General features: G+C 51.9%; 1 protein-coding gene across 3 annotated transcripts in view; it reads left to right on the top strand.

Annotated features, from left to right (window-relative positions):
- Nucleotides 1–21,149, top strand: part of Gga (ADP-ribosylation factor-binding protein Gga) — a 62,712-nt gene that overhangs the window by 21,595 nt on the left and 19,968 nt on the right. The window contains exons 8-15 of one of the 3 annotated variants that reach the window (XM_077669759.1): nucleotides 3,273–3,398; nucleotides 3,759–3,938; nucleotides 5,083–5,436; nucleotides 6,505–6,625; nucleotides 6,765–7,036; nucleotides 11,963–12,126; nucleotides 13,318–13,428; nucleotides 16,574–16,815. In XM_077669759.1, the coding sequence (XP_077525885.1) occupies nucleotides 3,273–3,398; nucleotides 3,759–3,938; nucleotides 5,083–5,436; nucleotides 6,505–6,625; nucleotides 6,765–7,036; nucleotides 11,963–12,126; nucleotides 13,318–13,428; nucleotides 16,574–16,675 (1,430 nt within the window). In that variant the 3' untranslated portion in view covers nucleotides 16,676–16,815. Of the gene's footprint in view, nucleotides 1–3,272; nucleotides 3,399–3,758; nucleotides 3,939–5,082; nucleotides 5,437–6,504; nucleotides 6,626–6,764; nucleotides 7,037–11,962; nucleotides 12,127–13,317; nucleotides 13,429–16,573; nucleotides 16,816–21,149 lie in introns of those variants that run through there. The other 2 variants (XM_077669758.1, XM_077669757.1) reach the window with 2 other exon arrangements.

The following is a 21,149-nucleotide window of genomic DNA, read 5'->3' as shown; positions in this document are numbered from 1 at the left end:
GAGTTCCATTCTGGCAATTGTAAGTAGTTTGAGCTCTCAACCAGTTTCGCTTCATGGCTGCTGCATCGTGCTGGTGGCACCTGTGGTGATGTCAGTGCGCCAGCCGTGTACTCGTGCCACATTTTCGTTTGCAGCAACTGCTTCATGCGGTTAACACTTCATTTTAACCGCGAATTTCAATGAAGCGAAATTTCTATGTAACGAAGTAAATTACGAATTTTACCGACTTCGTTACATCGAGGTTTTACTCAAGGAAGAGAAAACATACGGAATAGGCTAGTAGAGTGGAAGCTTGGGCGTGTTGGTGGTTCATTTTGGGAAAAGGGTTAACAGCACGGGAGACGAGGACGACGTCGACGAGGAGAGCGCTTGTCCTATGCTCTTCGTCGTCCTCGTCTCCCACGCTGTTAACCCTTTTTCCAATACGGACTAGGTGCTGGCTATCGACTGAAATTTACTTATTAAGAAAAACAAACACTTTTATGAATTGAACGACACATTTGATGAATTCTGTACAAGTGTGTGTTAGTTGATAGTCAGTACTTGATTCCGGTTTGGTTCCTCCTCCTTGTGTATTGGACAAGCTGCGCTGTTGTGCCACAAAAATTTCGAATGTTACCTGTTATGGTACCATCTGCCTGCATGTGAGTGTCCAAATGGATCCATGTAATGAATGCACCAGTTCGAAATTTCTTATTTTTCCCTCTTATTTACAGTGGGCGCTTTACCCTTGCATAGAAAAAGAAAGTGGGCTAAAGTGCATCGTTTACGGTATGCCTGGCACTTGGGCTGCCTTTTGAGTGGCTGTCGAGATGTGAAAAGCACTCTAGCAGCTGGCATTTAGTGCACCTGCTAATAATGTGCGATGCTTAGCTCAGTTTAAAAAAATCATGCCGTCCCCAGATTGGCGCAACCAGACAGCATGGCTGGAGCCTGCTGGCAAACAGAGTGACCTTCACGTGAAAATGGAAGGTGCTATGGCTTTGGTGTTGTCACGTTGCCAAAGACGATGTAGCTGTCTCGAAAGAAAGACAAGTTTATTGGAGCGAACTTGTGCTCCCCTAGCAGCTCAAAGAATACGCAGGCGGCGAAGCAGCAAGCGGTCAGCAAAGTGACGTCTGCAGGTGGGTGCCGGCAAGTCAAATTCCGCGGCAGCTGCGCTGGGAGCATTTATCTTTCGGCACGATTGTTTCTCGAGATGTCGAATTACGTCGAGAACACTGGAGATGAAAGAAGATTATTCTAGGCTAGTGATGTCAGGGCCAAACACTCTCCCTATCAAAATAAGATAGCCCGTGCACCATTCTAACGAAAAGAAAGGATACATGCACTTTGCTTGAGACACTGGTGACACAGTCGGGCGTCGCAAGATGGTAAAAACAAAACAGAAGTATTCAAACAGAATGCATGGTTCGTGGCAATATCAGACTGCGTGTGTTGATGCTGGAGGTGCATTTGTGTAAAGTAACGAGGCTGACTTTAAAGAGCTTAAAAGCACGAAGCGTGGTCCTTGTATAGGTGGCTTGCAGCACATTGTGCATTGCAGTGAAGGCTGCTCATAAAGAAGAATTGAGTTCTTGTGTATTTTGTGACATTATGCTCTGGGAAGCACTGAAGTCAGCAGCACGAAACTCGGCGGTGAAGGGCTGAGTCACGTAACTCGGCGAAAGGGAATGCGATGAGAAAGCTTAGGTGGCCGCCATATGTGCTCACTGTTGATCCTGGCCTTTGGACTGACTTTGGACCGTGAGATTGGCCTGCCAACGGAGACAAGAGAGCACTGTGCACAGGGAAGAATCGTGGAGATCCGCAATCCCAATTCGGTGTGCTCGTCAGGAAGAGATGCAGTGTGCCAAGAAGCAGTCAGGTGGGGCCGCTAGTTCAGCAGTGCCCGAGAGGTAGTGCCGCCACACTGTGTGCCTGCTCCACGAACCTGCGTGCGCGGAATGTGGGCTGTGAGACCAGAGGTGTGGTCTGGACTGGTGCAACACAACAAACACCGCTGCCGCGGCAGAACACGCATCTCGTGTGGGGGCTGCTTTTGTTGCGTGCCATCAATGCCTCCCGCTGCGATCATGACTGGATGGCGCAATTCATTAACAACGCCAAGCTTTGTGCTCCTTCTGTGGGAAATCCCGAATAAACGGCTGTGCTTCAGCACTGCTGTCTGCTGCGTTCTCGTACCAGCAAACCTTGCTGGGCTGCCGTGGATATGGCAGGCCACGCGGTTTTAGTGCCGGGAGCTAGCACGGTGGCCTACGCCAAAGGGCCATCTAGGTCGCCCCAAGAACCCCACACATGAGGCAGTGGCTCGTATGGAATGTCACTGACATTATCTGGTATGATAGCTGACCATCCACGAGCAGTAGTCCAGGCATACGGTTCGCTTTGTTTAGCTCATGTTTGGCTAGTGAGCCCCAGTGCATGAAAGAGACTCTAGTATCAAAAAAGAAGGCTCAATGTTTGAGGTAAAATTCCCCCCAAATATGTGACATTTTTTAGGGCTAAAAAAGCGCTGCTGTTCAGTAGGTCCAAACACTTCAAAAATTTCGAGTGCTGAATTTATGATAGAAGGGAATGTTGAGTAATGTACTAGGGGGTAATGGAATACTCCAGAGTCAAATATTTGGACGTGCCTGTCACTTTCACACGTGTACGCACACTGAAGTGAAGCGTCGTTTAGTAACCCAAGTGTGGCACCCGCACTAGATTGTGGATGGAAAAAGCATGTGCGCAGGTCTCCAATGTTGACCTCCCCTTGTGCTGTTGTTTCATATGGAAATGTTAACGGCCCACTCTCCAGAACTGTGAAGCTTGCTTCCGTGCACACCACAACCCCTGATCCTTGCTGCTTTTTCAATGCGTGAAACGAGCCTGTCAAGGAATGCTGGTGGGCTCAGAGCATGGCAGGAGCCATTGCAAGCAGATGGGCCCTAGCTTTGTACGGCTGCCTATGCTACGCGAGACAGCAGCATTGCTTGTCCTGCTAGAGGCCAGCCAACTTCAATACCAAGTCTACAAAGACTTCGCCCGCTGGCAAAGTGTAGCTGTCTTTCTTTCACGCCAAATTAATGGTGTTCACCTTACTCGCCATGTGCAGCCTGGGCTTTTGCAAGAGTAATCTGATCGTTTTGAATTTTTTTCTTTTCTAAAGAAACGGTATCCATGGTGGTTTAGGGACGTGCTCAGCTGACTTGCGTTGCTGCCACCTGAGATTGTAGGGACCGTGGGGCAGCAGACGGAACCAATCACGGCCCAATGGACATTTCCAGATGAGATCCTGACCGCCAACGATGAGCTGACCAATGTCATCAACATCTACAAGAGGGCCATGGGCTATGAGCCAGCGGTGAACGGTGCTGCTGCTGCTGCTGCACCCACTTACAACAGCAGCCACGGTGAGTTTGACGCCCACCCCTGGTGAAATTGGGAGGGGTGAATGCGTTGTGCGAGGGTCTGTTCCACAAAGCAAGAGAGTTCATCACCAGCTGAACCTGTCAAGGTCTTGCTCAGTAGGAGTGGGTACAACCTTCAGTGTTAGGACAGGGAGCTGAGGCCACTTTTTTTCTTTTCTTCAGCAGCTAAGCCATTTATGGCCCGGGTTCTGTGCATTCTTGTTCTGCATGTGCAAAAAACTCTGGTCCCAAATTTAGGCATTTGGCCTGAATGGGCCACATGGCAGCACTACCAAGTAGCTGGCCTGACTACTCTGGCCGTGAGCGATGGTGACCTGCGTGTGGGGTGTGTGTGCCCTGCAGCAGAGGACGTGTGGGAGCCGGCGGCCGTGGCTTCCCTGGGCCCCCCCAAGCAGCAGCAGCAGTCCCTGCTGGACCTGGGCTCGCCGGTGTCGGCCCCGCACAGGGAGGAGGGCCAGCCCAAGAAGGCCGCCACCACCACCACCGACCTCAGCCTGCTCGACGACCAGCTGCTGGCTCTGGGTGAGCGGTGGCAGGGGGAGACTGCAGTCTCTGCAGCTCCACTACGCCGTGTCTCGCCAGGTGGTTTGTCACGTTGCAGTGACCCTGAGCCGCCAGGGCACAAGTGCGGCAGGTCAGGCCACATGACCCGCTGGGGTGGAGCCGTCATGGCTGGGCCACCTGTGCGGGCACTTCAGTGCGAGTGTCTCGTTGAGTCGGATCACCATAACTTTGTTGAGCGCAGCAGAGAGAACACAAGACGAGGGGTACAAGGTTGAGCGCCACTTGCAAGCAGCGATGGCGATGAGCGTTATGAGAAAGGAAGGTTGAACAGAGGAACACGCAAAGGGGCTCGTTGACTTAGAAATGTAGTTAAGCAATGTGTATAGTTAACCAACTCACTCGTACCCACACATTGCTTAATTAACTATATTTCCAAGTCAACGAGCCCCTTTGCGTGTTCCTCTGTTCAACCTTCCTTTCTCATAACACTCATCGCCATCGCTGCTTGCAAGTGGCGCTCAACCTTGTACCCCTCGTCCCGAGTTCTCTTTGCTGCACTCAACAAAGTTATAATGGATTACCAACTCGCTCGTACCCACACGTTGAATCGGATTGTCTAGTAGCCCCACTGGCATGAAGCACGGCGTGCACGGCCTTTGCAAGACCAAGCCAAACAGGCCTGCCGCTTGTGGCAGCAGGGTGTGCAAGGGCTGAAGCTGAGCCCCCTTTTCCCCTCTCCTTGGGCCTGCCAAGTTGTTTACGGTGAAGCCACAGTTGTAAGGAGGCTGCGGCAGCTGCCTGAGCCCCCTCCACTGTTGTGTGCAAGTAATGGAGTGGGGCACGGGGGCAGGAATGTTGGTGCCCTTTGGGGACCCTGTGTGGGCAGTGGGGCGCAGCTGCCATTCTGAGCAGGCTCATCGCAGAACAACTGTGAGCTTTGGGGGAAAGGGGCACCCTGGGTGCCGTGCAAGGCCACGCAACAAGGGCTTGTTGACGGGGTGGGAACGGCAAGGCCAACGCATTGTGGTGCACACACCACATGGCAGCCTACTTAGCGGCAGACGTCTTACGGGGCTGTTGCATTGTTTGGGGGCTCAACTGCGTGGGGAGCCCCCGAGGAGGGGATGGAGTGGTGCCGTGACCCTGGTGGCCTCCCCGGCAGGCCTCGGGGATCCCGGTGCCCCCGCGAGTGCGGCTGGCGGCGGCGGCAGCAGCATGGCCGACCTGGGCTCTCTGTTCTCGCCGGCGCCCGGCCTCCACCAGCAGCAGGGAGCCCCCTCCTTCCCGGGGGCCTTTGGAGGGCCCGTGGGCGGCCACCGGACGCAGGGCTACTCACCCTCGCACCAGGTGCTCACGTCGGCCACACCGCTGGCGCCCTCCTCGGCCAGTGTGCTCCTGTCGTCCCCGCTGCGCCCGACGCCCTCCTTTGCCGGAGGAGGGCAGCTGCAGGGCGCCGGCGGCGGCTTTGGCGCTGGCGCTGCGGGGCCCATGAACCACCACAACTCCCTGGCACACGGTGAGCAGCCACTGCCAATGCAGCGACAGCCTCGATGAGGGCCAGCTCCCACCTCGCAGGCCCTTGGCTCCACTGCAGCCCTAACTGAAACTGACACCTGCCATGAAAGTTTGGAAAAACAGACACTTTGGGAGCCTAGACGTCTTTGTTTTCTCGAGATTTCATGTGTCTGTTTGTATGGCTTGAACGTCTGTTTTTTACAAACTTTCATGGTTGGTGTCAGCTTTTAATTATGGTCATGTCATTACCCAAGCAGCCCAGCTTCGGTCATGCTGTTGATTTCACCTTGTCCCCACCGTTGGAGTGCCACGCACTGGTGAAGTGCAAGTGTCAACAGCTCTTGGAAAACTGGCACCTTGCCTGGCTTTGAGGAGGACGCTTGGGCAGGGATAGTGTGGAGTGTGCCAGGCTCGAGCTTCTCGCTAGCTGCAAACTTGCACGAGTCATCTTGATGGCTAGTGTTTGGTGAAAGACAACTTTTTGTTGCATAACTGCTATCAGTTATTCGTGGCACTTTTATCGTGCTAGTGCTTGTATTATGCAAGTGAACATGGTATGCTTGTGAGCGTGAAGGTTTTTTCCCAGTGCCACTCCAAAGTGTGCTCCTTTGGTGTTTCTGTTCTTTGAGCGATGCATGTGCCTTTGCTACTTTGTTTTGGGTGGGTCAGTGTGCGTGGGGTCTCCCAGTAGTGTGGAAATGCTCATCCGACCATAATTTGTGCTGCCTCAAACATTCCGGGGTGTGCAGGGGCACTTGGAACGTGGGTAGTAGTGGTGTTTGGTTGGGCCTTGTGCACCTTCCTGTGTGGAGCCTTTGTGTCAAGCAGGAAGGGCCCTGTAGGCTAGGTGTCGCCGGCACTTTCCGATTCCTGGGCCTCGCCCGAACCCCAGAGTGGTTGAGCTGTTGGAGGAGCCTGTCCCTGGCCAGGGAGCAGATTATGGCGGGAAGGTGGGCAAGGACCGAGAGAGAGTGTCATTGACGAGCTGGCCAGCCGAGCGCTTGCAGCCTGCCCCAGAGGCGTGGCCCCTGCTGCAGCCTGATGCCCTGTGTGCTGTGCGCGTGTGCAGGTGTGCCCCTGGTGGGTGCGAGCAGCAAGTCCCGGGGCCTGGAGGAGCTGGACGCCCTGGGCCAGTCGCTCATCAAGCAGGCCCTGCCCCACAATCCGGGATCCCAGGGGGACTTCCCCAGGTGAGAGGATGAGGGGAACAGGCTTGGCTTGGCTTGGCTTGGCTGGAGGCATTGTGGCTGCCCAGGGAAATGATGCGCCAGCACTGGCTGCATGCACGAAGTGCCTGCTGGCCCCGGGGTAACGGGGTCTGTTGTGCAGCAACTTCCTGGGAGCCGGGTGCAGCTCCCCGCAGAAGATGTCGCTGAACCAGATGTCGCGGCCCGTGCCCCCGTCGGCCAGCGTGCCCCCGGCCCTCCTGGGAGGAGGGGCCTCTGCCCAGCCCCCCCCGAGCGTGGGGCCCAAGACGCTGCCCCTGGGGCCCTCCATGCTGGCCCCCTCGGTGCTGGAGCCCCCGGCCAGCTCCCCTGTCAAGGCCGCGCTGGACGACCTGCTCACGGGCCTCTTCGTGCCCCTCGACCAGATACAGCCAGGTGGGCGGGGCGCTTTCTGTAAGAGTGGAATAAGCTGTGCCAAAACAGCAGGGCACACGTAAGAGAGAACAGACACAGTTCATTCTCTCTTGTGCTTCGTCGTGTTTCACTGCCTATTCTTCTTGAAAAGCTCATTTAGCCTGGCTGCACATGCCTAAGGTGGGCGTTGGTGCAAGGAGACTGCATTACACTGGGACACTTGTTCTCGCTCGTCTGGTGTCCCAGTACGTACCGCATTCACTCAAATATAACGCACTGTCAGTTATTACACTGGGACACTTGTTCTCGCTCGTCTGGTGTCCCAGTACGTACCGCATTTACCCAAATATAACGCACTGTCAGTTCTTATGCGCACCTGATTTCCGTGGCTGAAAAATGGGAAAACACAGAAGTCTTTCACGAGGCAGACTGCTAATTAGTGCAGGAGCTTCCCTTGCGGTCGCACTAACACGGCTCACATCCCCCTCGCGTTGTTGCATACTGCAGCGCACTGCAAGCTTGCAGCTGGCCGGCTCTACGAGTGTGCAATAAGCGAGAATGGCTGGCACGAAAGGGTTTGCTGTTGTTGCAGCCGGTCGAGGTGCAAATGAGTGCGGCAGCTAGCTGTGTGGTGCACTGCACGCTTGCGGCCGGTTGACTCTGCGAGAGCATGAGTGGCGCGAGTACGGCCAACGCAAGGCGATTCGCTGTTGTCAGTGTTGTCACGTCCGGTCGGGGCGCGAACAAGTACAGCACCTGGTGCACTGCACAGAATAAATTCAGATCAAACAACTTCAACAAAAAGTAATAAAAACTAGCCACTGTTAGTAGCATTTCACTAACTGATTACAAAATAAAAAAGGAGGCCACATTTGGCAGAATGGATAATAGCAAGGTTGGAAGCATTGTCAGTTAAAGTACAGTGCCTAGAATATACTGGCTAGTGTGCCGACCGTGGCCTCCCGGGTGGCACCGCGAGCGATGAATGCCGGCGGCCGCCGCATGGAGCGCTGCCGGGCGAGAGGGTGCGGGCGGGGCTGTCCTTATCTGCACGGCTAGCAGGGATAACTTTTAAAATTGTCCGCACGCCTAGTGACCAAGTGCTTGGTTTCTATATTTTTTTTGCCTTGCGCTGTGTGTTAAAGTTTTGGACACTATAATTGCAACATACAGCACAAGGAAAAAAGGATAATAAAATATAGAAACTGGCCACTTGGTCACTCGGCGCTGCAAGCGAGCTCGAAGAGTGCTAGGCGTTATCCGCGCGATGCGTGCGGATAGAGCGTGCAAATGCTTCGTTGTTATTCCGCAAGCCGCGTAGCATGCATCTGCGAAGATATTGTTAGGCCGGTAACCGCTTTTACACAACGGCGCAATTATCATATTTTTGATGTGTGCTATAACTTTGCATTTTTTAGCTTCTTTTAAAATTACACAAAGTACTTTTAGTGAACCACAGTGCGCGATTTGGCGTGGCACGGATGCGCGCGCGCCTGCAGAACCGATGCAATACCAGCCCGAAACTGCTGGGGAATGGCTCAAATGTGCAAGCACCCACACAGAACAATAAACGGCGAATCTTGGCGAAGAAAAAATACGTCCACAAGCACTTTAATCACGGACGCACCAGGCCACTTTACCGCTTTCCGAAGCGAAAAAAAAAACTGTATCGTCTGCTGAGGTAGCACCCTCCCGTCAAGCGGCGACATCTGGCGGCATCGGTGGGCTTTCATTGCAAACAGCGCCACCTTTCCCCATAGCGAAGCGTTCCGGTCGGCACACTAGCCAGTATATTCTAGGCACTGTAGTTAAAGGAGCCATGAAGACAAAACACAAGTTTGATTCATTCAAGACGGCCTCGTTAGAATCATGCTGACACCAGTTTTAACGTAAACTTCGCTCAAATAAGCTATATAATTAGGAAAAAAGGGAACGGCCATGCGACCCACTCGCTCATTTTCCGCAACTGAACCTCTGATGTCATTCGAGCCTGCTCTGCGATTGGCGGAGGCTGGAAAAAGCAAACGCAAATTAGGCTGAGCTTATAAGCTTGCAGATTTAGGGCACATTTAGTGCTTAAATTTAGGGCACATTCTTTTTAAAGCAATAAGAATGGAGGGGCAAACAGTGGAAGTTATGAAAGCACATGTAAACATATGATGCGTACTGCTGTTGGTACTGCATGCCCTATGCTTGGTTTAGCTGCACAGCACTGAGGGGCTTTGGGGTTGTCTCAGACGGCACTGGCCGATAGACGCAAGCAACGGTGTCTTACGTGAACATATTTGCCGAGCGAGCACTGTTTCACGAAACGATTATTTTCTCCCAGAACAAGAACAAGCCAGGTTTAAATACGGTCAAAAACAAACCAAAGGCAGAAAATGGCTTGCCACGGTCTGGTGGCGCCATCTAGGTTGCAGTAGAATACCTTGACGCAGTACCGCCATACAGGGTAGAGACACCCTTTGAACGGTCCCGTGCCGCTGCAATTGGGTCAACGTGCTCAACGCGTTGTTCTTTTCATTTCCCACTAGAACCAGCAACGCGAAACACAAAAGATGATTCAAACTTCTCCAGTAAACTGTGTTGCAGCGATAATTTTAGTGCGGTTTTGATGCAATGACTTGCTTCGGCAGCGCGTGAGCGACACAAAATGGCAGCGCCAGCGTATATGTGTCTCCACCCTGTATGACGGATGCGTGAATAAAGGCACCCTAGGCTGCAGAGCGATCGGTTCCTGTGATGTCAGTGCAGACCACGAAAACACACGATTTAGCGGGAAATTTTAACTTAAATTGAATAATTTTTCAGTGAATAAAGCATCGTTTGTATCCGGACAAGCGCTGGGGGCGCTATGAAACACGAAATCTTTCGAATAAAACAAACTTGTATTTTGTCTTCATGGCTCCTGGTTACCGTTTCATGACGCCAGCAAAGACACAGCAGTGCTTTTGTCGCTGCATGTCCTTTCATGTAGGCAGGCATCATCATCTAATGATTTGGCGTGGGCCCTCAGCTAACAAGAACAAAACTACCTGTGTAAACAAAAATAATAAAATTCTGGATTTTAACTTTGATAATACCGTATTTACTCGCGTAATCCTCGCACTCGCATAATCCTCGTACCCCTAATGTGAGCCACCAAAACTTGGATTTTTTGGTTCCTCGCATAATCCTCGCACCCTCAACTTTGCAGCGGCGAAAGTTGCCTGCTCGCGAAACCCGCATGGTGCACGCGCTCTCCAACGCGCGCCCTCCCCCGCCGCCTCTCCGTTCGGCGGAGAGCGCTGTGTATCCAAGGCCTTTAGGCGCCCTAACAACCTGCATGGCTACTCCCTAACAGGCGCCCTAACACGCGACTCACACTGTCCTTGAGCCGGTTTCGCGTGCGCGCAACTAGACGGCGTTCGCGCAGACCGCTGTCATGTCGTTGTCGTGGTCCCGTCGTTGAGCGGCAGCAGTCAGTGAGTCACTAGCGTCAATGGTGGATAGCTCGCTGCCATTTTGAGAACTTTTTGATCTCTTTGTTTTGTGCTTGGTGCCTCTTCGCCATGGCGAAGAACGCCAGCTACACTGCTGCTTTCAAATTGAAAGCGATAGAGTACGCAATCGAGCATGGCATACGGCAACCGCGCCGCAGGCAGGCACTTCGGCGTCACCGAATTCAACGTGCGTTACTGGGGTAGGGCACACACACGACGACGACGAGATAGGGCGCGCGCCAGAAAGCAAAGGCGGCAATTTCATGATCGCTGATCGACGGGAGACAGTTTACGTTGTAAATAATAAAATAAAAAGAAATAGCTGCTGTTGGCAACACTGAGCTTACATATACAAAAAACGACCGCTACATTTAGCGGGACTGGCAGAAGGCAAATTGGCAACACTGTGCACCGGATTTTTTTTCCCCGCATAATTCTCGCACCCCTAACTTCGCATTGACTTTTCCGAAAAAGAAGTGCGAGGATTATGCGAGTGAATGCGGCATGCGCTGAAACCGAATTCTTATACACCCGAGCTGGCGCGTTGCGGTGCTTTCCTCTCACGGTAGCTTTTTTCTCTCTCTCTCTCTCACAAATGCAGGGTGGTTCAATCAGCAGAGCCACCATGCTCTGTGTTTGCACCCATCTAATGCTCAACGCTGTGTTTTGTGTGCCCACCTCCTAGCTCCCAACTTGGCCATGATGCCTCGCGATGCCCAACGACTGTAGGCGCGTCTCAGCCACTCACAGTGGAGCAGTAGTGGTTGCCCCAACTTCCCAGCCCCTTTTTGTGCATGCTCTAAGTTTTTGAAGAAACGGACAGCCCAAAACACATCGAATGCACGCCGTCTTCTTGCGTGCAGCCGCAGAAGATTCTGCTGGTTGCGCCAACTTGATTCCTGACTGCAATGTCACTTCTGGCCGGCCGTAATGGCCGCCCCCCTCTCCCCCCCCCCCCCCCCTTTTTTTTTCTGTTTCAGTTTGAAAAAGAGCATTTTTGATCTATGTTAGGATGCAGCGACACATATTTGGGCCTCCAAATTTTGCACGTAGCACCTTTTAAAGTAACACTACTGAAAAACAGTGCATTTAAGGGGCTGAAAATTTTGTTGCAGTTGGCCTTTAGTGTTTAGCAATAGGAGCTGGCCTTTGTCAATGCACTGCACCTAACAGCCCAGCGTGTGGCACGCGGGCTCTTCTGGTGCCTGCACTCGAGGCCTTTGGGCGAGAAAGGCAGGAAAGGAGCGGGGACGTGGGAAGGAGGAGGAATGATTGCTGCAGGCCCTCCCCAGGAAGTTCTCGCTGCTTCCGCTTGCCTCCTTTACCGTGTCCCTTCTTGAGAACCTTGGCCAGCAAGTGTGAAAGAAGACCGGGTGGCAGCGGGGGTTGTGTAGGGTGCAAGGCTGAGGGAGGGGGCAGTGGGGGCGTCTGACGCTTTTCTCCCCCTCCCCCCCTTTCCCTGCAGGGTCGCAGTCCCCGCTGAGCCTGCACGAGCGGAACGGGGTGCGAGCGGTGGTGCACTTTGCGCTCAACCGTCCCCACGAGCACGTCTCAGTCCTGGTGGCCTCCATCACCAGCCAGGGGCCGCTGCCCGTGCGGGCGCTCTCCTTCGAGGCCTCCGTGCCCAAGGTGAGGGGGGCTTGCACGTACGCACAGCAGCCGCACCCTTGTCCAACCAGGGTGTGTGTTACGCTGGGGCAGATGGAGCTTTGTGTTGCCAGGATTCTACTGTGCCGGGCGTGGTCATCGGGAGAGGAAGCTTTACTAGGGTGGGGGGGGACGTTTGCACAGCGTGGCACTGCTTACTTTCCTTATCTCTCGCTCTTTTTTATTAAAGGCATAGAGGAAAATGTATGCGCATTGCTGCGAATCGTGTTGCTTCGTTTGTTATGGGCATCTTGGTGAGCACTGCCGTCTCAGCCCGCCTGAGTGCGGAGTGTCTGCTCTGGCAGTGTTTGCAGTGGACTGCAGAAACACGGCAACCCGCCGCGGTGGCTCAGTGGCTAAGGCGTTGCGCTGCTGAGCACGAGGTCGCGGGTTCGATTCCCGGCCGCGGCGGCCGCTTTTCTGATGGAGGCGAAAAGCAAAAACGCCCGTGTGTACGAGATTTCGGCGCACGTTAAAGATCCCCAGGTGGTCAAAATTAATCCGGAGCCCTCCACTACGGCGCACCTCATCGCCTGCGTTGCGTCGGCGCGTTAAACCCTACAATCAATCAATCAGAAACACGGCAGAGCTGACCATTTGAGTTGCGAGACTGCTTCTTGGCCCCCTGCTCTTGTCAGCGCAAGTTCACTCTGTTACGCTCCGTTCAGTCCTGGAGCCTCGCACGTATTTGTTTTTGTCCGTCACTAGGACACTGGGGCCTGATAGGTGTGAATACTAGAAGTCACAGTATTGTGCGCACGGGCAGCACCTTGCGTCGCTGTTCTGCTTCAGAATAGAAGGGCCTGGCATTGTACAGACAGGCACGGTTCTGCTTCACAACCAGTGCGTAACCACAGCGTGCCCAAGCACTGCGGTTCCAAAAGAACACCAGGCAGCTTCTCACTGTGGTTTTGCTGGCTAAAGAGCAGGGCGGAAGGGCGACCCGAGGCCACTGCGACCCCAGCACAGGAGGCGAGGGGCTGCTGTCTGTACAGCTGACTAGTATCACCTCACGACTACAGCGTCTTCATTCAAGGGAAGGAACGGTATTTAGATAACACCACAGATGGCACATGTCCACTGGCCATCATCCTTCTCTTTCCCCAACTACTGCGCTGACTTCCCTGTGGCCGCAAGGATAAGCGCCCTCCCTCCCCCCCTGCTCCCGTGCAGACCATGCGCATCCGGCTGCAGCCCCCCTCGGGTACGGAGCTGCCCCCGCACAACCCCATCCTGCCGGCCGCAGCCGTCACCCAGATCATGCTGCTGGCCAACCCAGCCAAGGTGAGTGGGGCCCTGCTCGGCCCTGCAGCTCTGGCAGGGGGCAGGGAGCACTGGACGTATCCACGAAGGCCAATGGGGCACTTTGCTCAGGGTAAAAGGTCTAGCCTTTGCTCACTCGCCCAGCTCCCACCCAGCCGCAGAATATGGTTTTTTGCCTGCAAGAATGCAAGAAATGCTAAGGAACTTCCGCATTTCACGCTGCAGGGACAGTAGTGCGTGCAGGTGGGACATAAAGAACTGGCATGGCACGGCACTAGGTCATGCGAGGCTGGAACCATAGCAGAGCTGCAGGATTTCTTTACACGTGAGCACTGAAGGGCACAACATCCCCATGCATTTGTACACGTTTGTTCCATCATCGCTTGCGCTGTACTACTGTCATACCTCAATGTAACGAAGTCGGTAAAATTCAAAATATACTTTGGTACATTCAAATATTCAAATTTCACTACATTGAAATTCGCAGTTAAAGTGAAGCGTTAACTGTGTGAAGCGGTTCCCGCAAGCGGAAACGTGGTGCACATACACGACTGGTGCACTGTTTCTGTTGGAGCTTAAGGGGGGACGTGGCAAGTAAAACTATTTTTGTTAATTATGGACCAAATTAAGTCAAATTAGGCGATTTTATGTAGTTCACTGACCTAATAACAAAACTTAAATCAGTTTAAAAATATCTTCTATACTTTTTGAGTTACCAGACTAATTACCTTCACAGAGCTGTCGCAAGATTAATCAACTAATTAGGCAAGAACTCACCAAGATTTTTATGTCAGCATCACCAGGAAGGTCCATTCTGTGCAAAGAAGCTATTTGATTATTGCTTTATCTCCTTTAGGTATCCAAAAAGAAAGACAAAAGTTTCACTTTCCTTTTGGCATGAGACTATTTCTGATTTCGAAAGGAAGGTGAAACTTTTCTTGTTCTTTCTTTATGCTTAATGAATATAATGCAATAATCTAATAGCTTCCTTGCACAGGATAGGCATTTCTGATCACACTGCTGTAAAAATGTAGTTGACTTCTTGCCTAATTAGTTAATTATGCTGATTGCAAGTTTCAGGTAATTAGTCTCCTAACTCAAAAAGTATAGATGGTATCTTGAAACTGATTTCAGTTTTGTTGTTAGAATGGTCAACTACATAAATGCTGCTAATTTGATTCAGTTTGGTCCATAAATAAAAAAGTCGTTTTACTTGCCACGTCCCCCCTTAATCGTCTACGCGGGCATCAGCGTGAACCGCATGGGGTGCTTTCTGCAATCAAAAACGCACTTCACCAGCCACAAACGCACTGACGCAGCCGCGGAGACCACCCACACGGTGCAGGTAGCTCCAGCGACCACTTCTAACCACTCCTGAGACACAACACGAGGGGTAGACGAAGTTGTTCATGCAGGAAAGAAGCTGATAATGTGGGCGAAATTTGCACTGTAAAGCGTCAAACATGCTGCTTAAAAAAGCGCTTATCAGATATCATTTGTGGTGGTAAACCTAACAGTCTTTGGCGGGGTCAGCAGCTGGCATCCCCGAGTGCTTCGAAGCCCCCGCCATAGGGTGCACACCTCCCCATTGGCGGAAGTTCCTCCCACTGCACACGTGACGGGAGTTGTTCTCTGGCCGAGGCAGAAGCTCCGCTGGCACGCAATCACGGACGCAGGCATGAAAAAAACGCACGTACAAGGCTCATAAAAGCCCACATTAGCTTTGCTGCGCACTTTCTGGAACAATGGAACCCAACAAGCTTGAGACAACTCGAAACGAAGGGCAAAGCGGCCGCATGCTGCAGCGGTGGTGCCATACGCAGCTTGTAGGCAAGGAGCTCATTCACAGACCCCGTGGCTCGCTGCATCCGTGGCAGTGGGCGGCCTGAGTCGTCGCTCGCGTCTTGTGTAGACCCCGTTTTGGCGCTTGCGTCTCCCAAAATATACTTCTGCAACCAAAATTTTGTGCCTAATTGTCCATGAAACTTCCTTACATGGAAATTCCGGCAAATGGGGCTTCGTTACACAGAGAGTGAAAATGCATGGTGTGCTCACACTTGAAGCTAAAAAAAATGATGTGGTTCGTTACATCGAGGTTTGACTGTACAGTCGAACACGGATATATTGAACACGGCTGTATCGAATTATTGTCTATATCGAACACATAAATTATCCCCTTGAAAATTCTGTGTAAAAGTATAGGAATTCGTACGTTTATATCGAACCGTATTTTTCCCGACATTGCGTATATCGAACGCCGCGCGAGCTGGAAGGTGCTCTTCGGCGGTCGCTGCACCCCCGATTGAGGTTGAGGAGGATGTGGAGGAATGCGCGGGCATGGCGAAGAATGGCTCACGGAACTAATCCCCCCTACCGGAACGAATTTGCGCTTGCCCAGTCGGGCCCGCCACGGTGGCGCCTTTCAATTCCTGCCACACAGGCGAGGAGTGAGAGGCCGATCTCAGCAGCAGCAGGAAACGTGGTCAGTAGCCAGCGGGAGCTGCTTCTCCCGAAGCATGTGAAGCAACTAGTATTCCTTCACAAAAACCTGTGGATACAGTAAAGGAAAGGTGTGAATGTGATTTTTCGATAAATACTCAGCTGGATAAATACTTTGCAAAATGCTGTGCCTATGTGAGTTGTAATTCTTAGTCGAATCACAATTTGCTCATTTTCCTTTGTAATTTATGATGTGTGCTATTCGAACTACTCGATTCGAAATTATTCGTCCAAATAATCGCTATTCGCTTCGAACCTCAAAATCACTATTCGCCCATCCCTTCTGCGCAGCTATGATTAATGACAGATGCTCGTTTGTGAAGTCTAGGTGCGGGCAAGTGTGGGCATTTAAAGCTTGAGTCAGATTCAGGGTGAGTTGTGATTGAGGTGGAATGATGTCTAATCAAGAAAGTGTCAACAGACGTGCTTCCAAGCTCTTAGACATTCTGCATGAGCTCTTAGGTTTAGTATGCCCCCACGGAAATGCGGTCATGGCAAAGAATGATTGCTCATGGTTGTGGCGCATCTTTGTAAAGTGCTTGTGCTTGGATAGCAGCAAAATGGGCGGCGTGGAGAAATGGCGAATGTGTGCTCAGGCAAAGGATGCCTCGTGGTTTAGCCGTAAATTTGGCGGCAGTGCGTGAAGTGGAGGCCCTGCCCTGCCCAGGACAAGGTGTGCCTCAAGTACAAGCTGAGCTACACCATCGACGAGGAGAGCCACATGGATGCCGGAGAGGTGGACTGCCCAACCGAGGCGTCGGCCTCATGATGATGACCGCCGTCACCAGCGCACCAGGCGGGCCGCAGGACGTGACCCTCACCCCCCAGCGCTGCTCTTTGCCGAGCAGCCCCTGCCTGAACCCTGTCGTGCAGTGCTTGCCGCTCACCCGTCGTGCGCCTCCGCTGTTCCTGGTTGCTCGCCCGTGCCACAAGCTTCCCCGGCTCGTCTACATTGGCAGTGCATGATTGAAGGCTTAAAATTGGGGTGTAACACGAGCAGCGTGTGTTCCCTGTGGTCCCACACGCGGCAACTGGGCGGGGTACCTGCTGGGCTTCTTGGTGCAAAACTTGTCTCCGGCAGCCTTCTGTGCGGGTAGCGAGGGGCTGTGTGCCAGTAACGTGAGCCCCTGGCACAACAGCTCATCAGCGCCGTCGTTGTTGATGCTGTGCACCAGTGCCAGGATCATCTAGACTGTGGCCTTGTTGCCGCTTTTGGTCGAGTCCCATTGTGGGCAATGCACACGGAAAACTAAGCTTTGGGTCATGTGGGGTGCACCAGGGGGAACCAAGCCCTCAGGGTGGGTGGTTGGCACAATGCTCGAGAGCACTGCACGACAGGCAGGGGAGTGGCCGCCGCGCTTGCAAGGCCCACTCAGAGCCAACGCTGACCTCTCGACGCAGCAGTGCGCACAAGCACTGCAGAGTAGTACGGGTGTCCGTGCCGTGTCCTCCCATTTTATCTCCTTTCCCCATATTTTTCTTTTTTTTCCCCCCCCCCTTGGAGTGTTCTCTTGGTGCACAGGTGTCTGTCATGAAACATGATGTAATACGTGCCTGCTGGAACTTTGTCGCTGTGTTCTGATTTTCTGATAGCATTGTGTGGCCAATAAGCTGGTACCAAGCAGTGATGTTGTCGAGCGTGCAAGAGCAAACCCAGTTGGCCCGGTAAATCGAGTGAGTCTCTACTAACACGACATACGAACACTTAACGAGTGCTTGTGCTGCCAAGTTTTGCTTAAAATATGGTCTTTTTTCGACCTAACAAACCATGTCAAAAGGCTAAGCCAATCTCGAGCAGTTGCAATTTGAGTTCACTCATTCTCAACACACTGCCTTTCTTTGGCTTTTGGGTACACATTTGTGAGTCCATCTGTTTCCGAAAGTGTATTCTGTGCACAAAAGAGGATTATCCTTGAGTGCATTGATTAATTTCCCTGATGCCTCGAATCTGATCGCGTGTTTATTCTAGAGATGTTCAACCAAGGTGAATTTTGTATGAGGTTCCTGGGGTAGGTATAGTAGCAATTCAGACAGGAGTAGCTTGGGCTTTCACCTGTCAGGAGCAGCATCTGGACTGTGTGTGCGTCTTGTATTCTTGTAGAGCAACAGCGTTAAGGGGCAAAAAGATCTGTCGAGCGTCTTGGCATCAATTCTGCGGCGCAACCTGGAAAGAAAGTGTGCTGCTTTCACTAAGCTGCATACTCTGTCCTTTTTTTTCTTTGTAGCACTAAACTATCAAGCAGGGGTGTTCCTCAAAACAAACCTGCCTGTAATTGTTTGTCGACAAAGTTGTTGAAGAGAAAACGGCGTGCTTGAAATTATGGGCTGCCTTATACCATGTATGCATGCAATTCTACTGATAGTGTAATGTGCGGGTTTTGCGGGCTAACGTGCTCAGTTTGACACAGCCACAAAATCTTGAGGCAGTTGCTGCCTCCGGCTCTGATCAGGATGATGTGGGCATGCTGGTGTGTGAAGGCCGTGCTGTGTACATCTCGCTCTGTGGTTGCAGGGACCCTGTAGCAGGCATCGTAGGCGATTGTGGGGAGGATGGTGCAGTCTTTTTGCACTTGCACTAAGTGTGTTGGATCATGGGCTTAGCTGAGGGCTGGAGCGCTGGCGATCCGTGTGCCTGGGCAGCTTGTGCACCCACATATCTGAGCGGTCCCACATATCTGAAGTAAGCGCAAGGGGTATTTAGATGGCAGTGCTGGTCCTTGCGATGGGCTGCCAAGTTACTAGCAGTGTTATTGCTACCCTCGGTAACAATACGATGGGGTAAGGAGGTGCGACTGCATGCTGTGATTGTTACCGCGGGGGGTTCTTTGACCCCACGGTGTGCCGCAATAGTGGCTGGCCTTGCACGTTGACAGAGCCCCGCTCTCACCTAGCTAGGCACCCTGCTGCTGCTGAAGACCCTGAAAGCTGGGTAGCATGCAAGACTGCGGTGTTGGCCGTGATCAGCAGCTGCCGCATGGTTGGCGTGCCTCCAAGTGCCGAGCCCTCGAAGCGGGTGGCTGTGAAACTGGGCCAGGGGCGGTGAGGCAGTGGGAGACAGTTTGCTGCTGCCGTACGGCCTTCTTGGTAAGGTTGCACTGTTCTAGGGAAAGCGTGTTAAAGGAAATGGGGCAGCAATCACTTATGCGGGCAGGGCTAACACCGGCTTGTTGCAGCTCTCAGGTGCAACCTTCTTTTTCCTTAAAGCGAGTGTGCATGCAGTCTAAATGACCACTGAATGCATGTTGACACTGGGGCTGCCTGCAGCAAGCACCCAACTGTGCCGGCTTCTATCGACTCTGGCCGCAGGGGTGGCAGCATGGGAGCACATCTCCAGTGTTATCTCGCACCTCAGCATCACGCATTGACTGTGCACCTGCAAGCCTTTCCGGTCCTAGTTCATCACCTCCCTTACCCACAGCGGGATTGCATCTGCGTCTGCTTAAAATGCACTCTTTCTCCCCCTCCCTCCGGTCACCATTAGAAAAGAAATTTCAGCCCATAAAAAGCTCGCTTTGACTGTAGCACTGGCAGTGGACATTTTGAATGGTATAAGATTAGTTTCAGGCATCCGCTGCACCTCCCATGTTCTAAAAATATCAGACTGCTTGTGAGTCTTGTGCAGACACGAAATCTGTAGTAATCGATTGCTGTTTTAGGCTCCCAATGTCTGTCCACCCATATTTGTGGGCGCTGCTCTTCTGCACACATAACAGGAGTGAGATGTGTTCTTCGCTCATGATCTTTGGCAGCTCACTTTCTTGCCTGTGAAAGGTGTGCTTTGTGACCATAAGGAGCTGTGGTACTGCAATTCATTTTCGGAAACAGAAATTCAATCAGTCATTGTGGGAAAAGCACAAAACTGGGTTTTAATTGCTGCCTCACCCGTCTGGTGAATGAAACTTTCTTGTCCTTTCTTTTTTCTTTGCAAAATAGCCATGCCGTGGGCACTGCTAAAGTTGATGTTAATGGAGAAGGGGTTACAAAGCGTCACTCGCGTGTGAAGTTTCAGTGCAGACACGTGGGTGGTTTGAAACAGCAACTGGTTTTTAACTATTGTCAGTGTCAGCGAAATATGTGGTATGCCAGCAGGTACTTACTTGCACATAAGCACACTCCGATACTGTGGCTTTTATCAGCCGTTGCGTGTGATTTAATTGATGTGTGGGAGTGAAAGGTCTTGGGAAGAGCTTGCGTAGGCAGCTAGCTAGCTTGCGGAAATCCAGTTCCCTCGAGCCCACACATTTCTCGGCACATGCACGTGTTGGGAGATGCAAAGATGTGGGGTGGTGCACGAATGTGATGATATCTGGTGTTGCCAAGCCCTCCTCAATCGTTCTTGCTATGTGTAATTCTCCAGCTAGTTAATTTTTTTTTTTTACACTGTCATAGGATACTCCAAATTTTAAGAAATGATGAGTTCTTTCTTTTTGCTTCTATGCAGGATGCTTCCAACTTAAAATCTGATTACGCAGCATGAAAAGGCAAAGATAGAGAGGAAGCAGGTCGAGTGTTTTGCTTCGCTCCATTTTTTTTTTTTTTTTTCATTTTACTCTGTGTACTCGCACTGTGAACTTGGGCCAACTTGCTTGACCACTCAGTTCTGCCCCCAACTTATGGAGCTGATTGACTGAGTAAGGTCGCTGTAGTGTTGTGTATACCCCGTGGAAATGTGAGCTAACAGCTGCAGGTAGAGAACACAGTGCAGCTTGCAGTGCTTGAAGTGCCTGGGACAAAACACACCTGGTCGAGGTGTGCTTCAAAAGGGTCCGAAATCGTGTTCAGTTCGACCACTGGCACAAGTTTCAGGGGCCTTTAATGAGTCATGGGCCCGAATCGTGGTGCCCTTACGCTGCACCCTGCATGACCTGGTCAGTAGTAAACGGTGAGCAAGGCAGCTTTGAGTTACGAGAGGAATGGAAAGGTGAAACCTCACTTGTTGGGAATGTGAAGTGGAAGGGTACGAGCCTCTGGGGTGAAAAGCCTTTTGGTTTGCTTTTATGACGCAGCCTTTTGCGCCATTTTTAGCATTTATTCCTAGGCTGTAGTGAGACAGTAGAAATGCGAATTTAAAATGCACCAGGCTGTTTCTCGAGACAGAAAACAAAAGAAAAACAGTAGCTTACTCATATGCATACCAAATAATATTTGGGAATGTAGTGCATTGGGACATCTCTTGCACACTTATTTGAAATAGCAAATGAGATAAACAGTGGCATTATAAAAAAAAAGTTCAGATTAACTTC

The sequence above is a fragment of the Haemaphysalis longicornis genome, unplaced genomic scaffold, assembly GCF_048455015.1.
Source record: "Haemaphysalis longicornis isolate Haplotype H1 unplaced genomic scaffold, Haemaphysalis longicornis Haplotype H1 scaffold_5, whole genome shotgun sequence".
NCBI lineage: Eukaryota > Metazoa > Arthropoda > Arachnida > Ixodida > Ixodidae > Haemaphysalis > Haemaphysalis longicornis.
The sequence above is the reverse complement of the archived record's forward strand: the minus strand, read 5'-3'. Positions and strand labels throughout refer to the sequence as shown.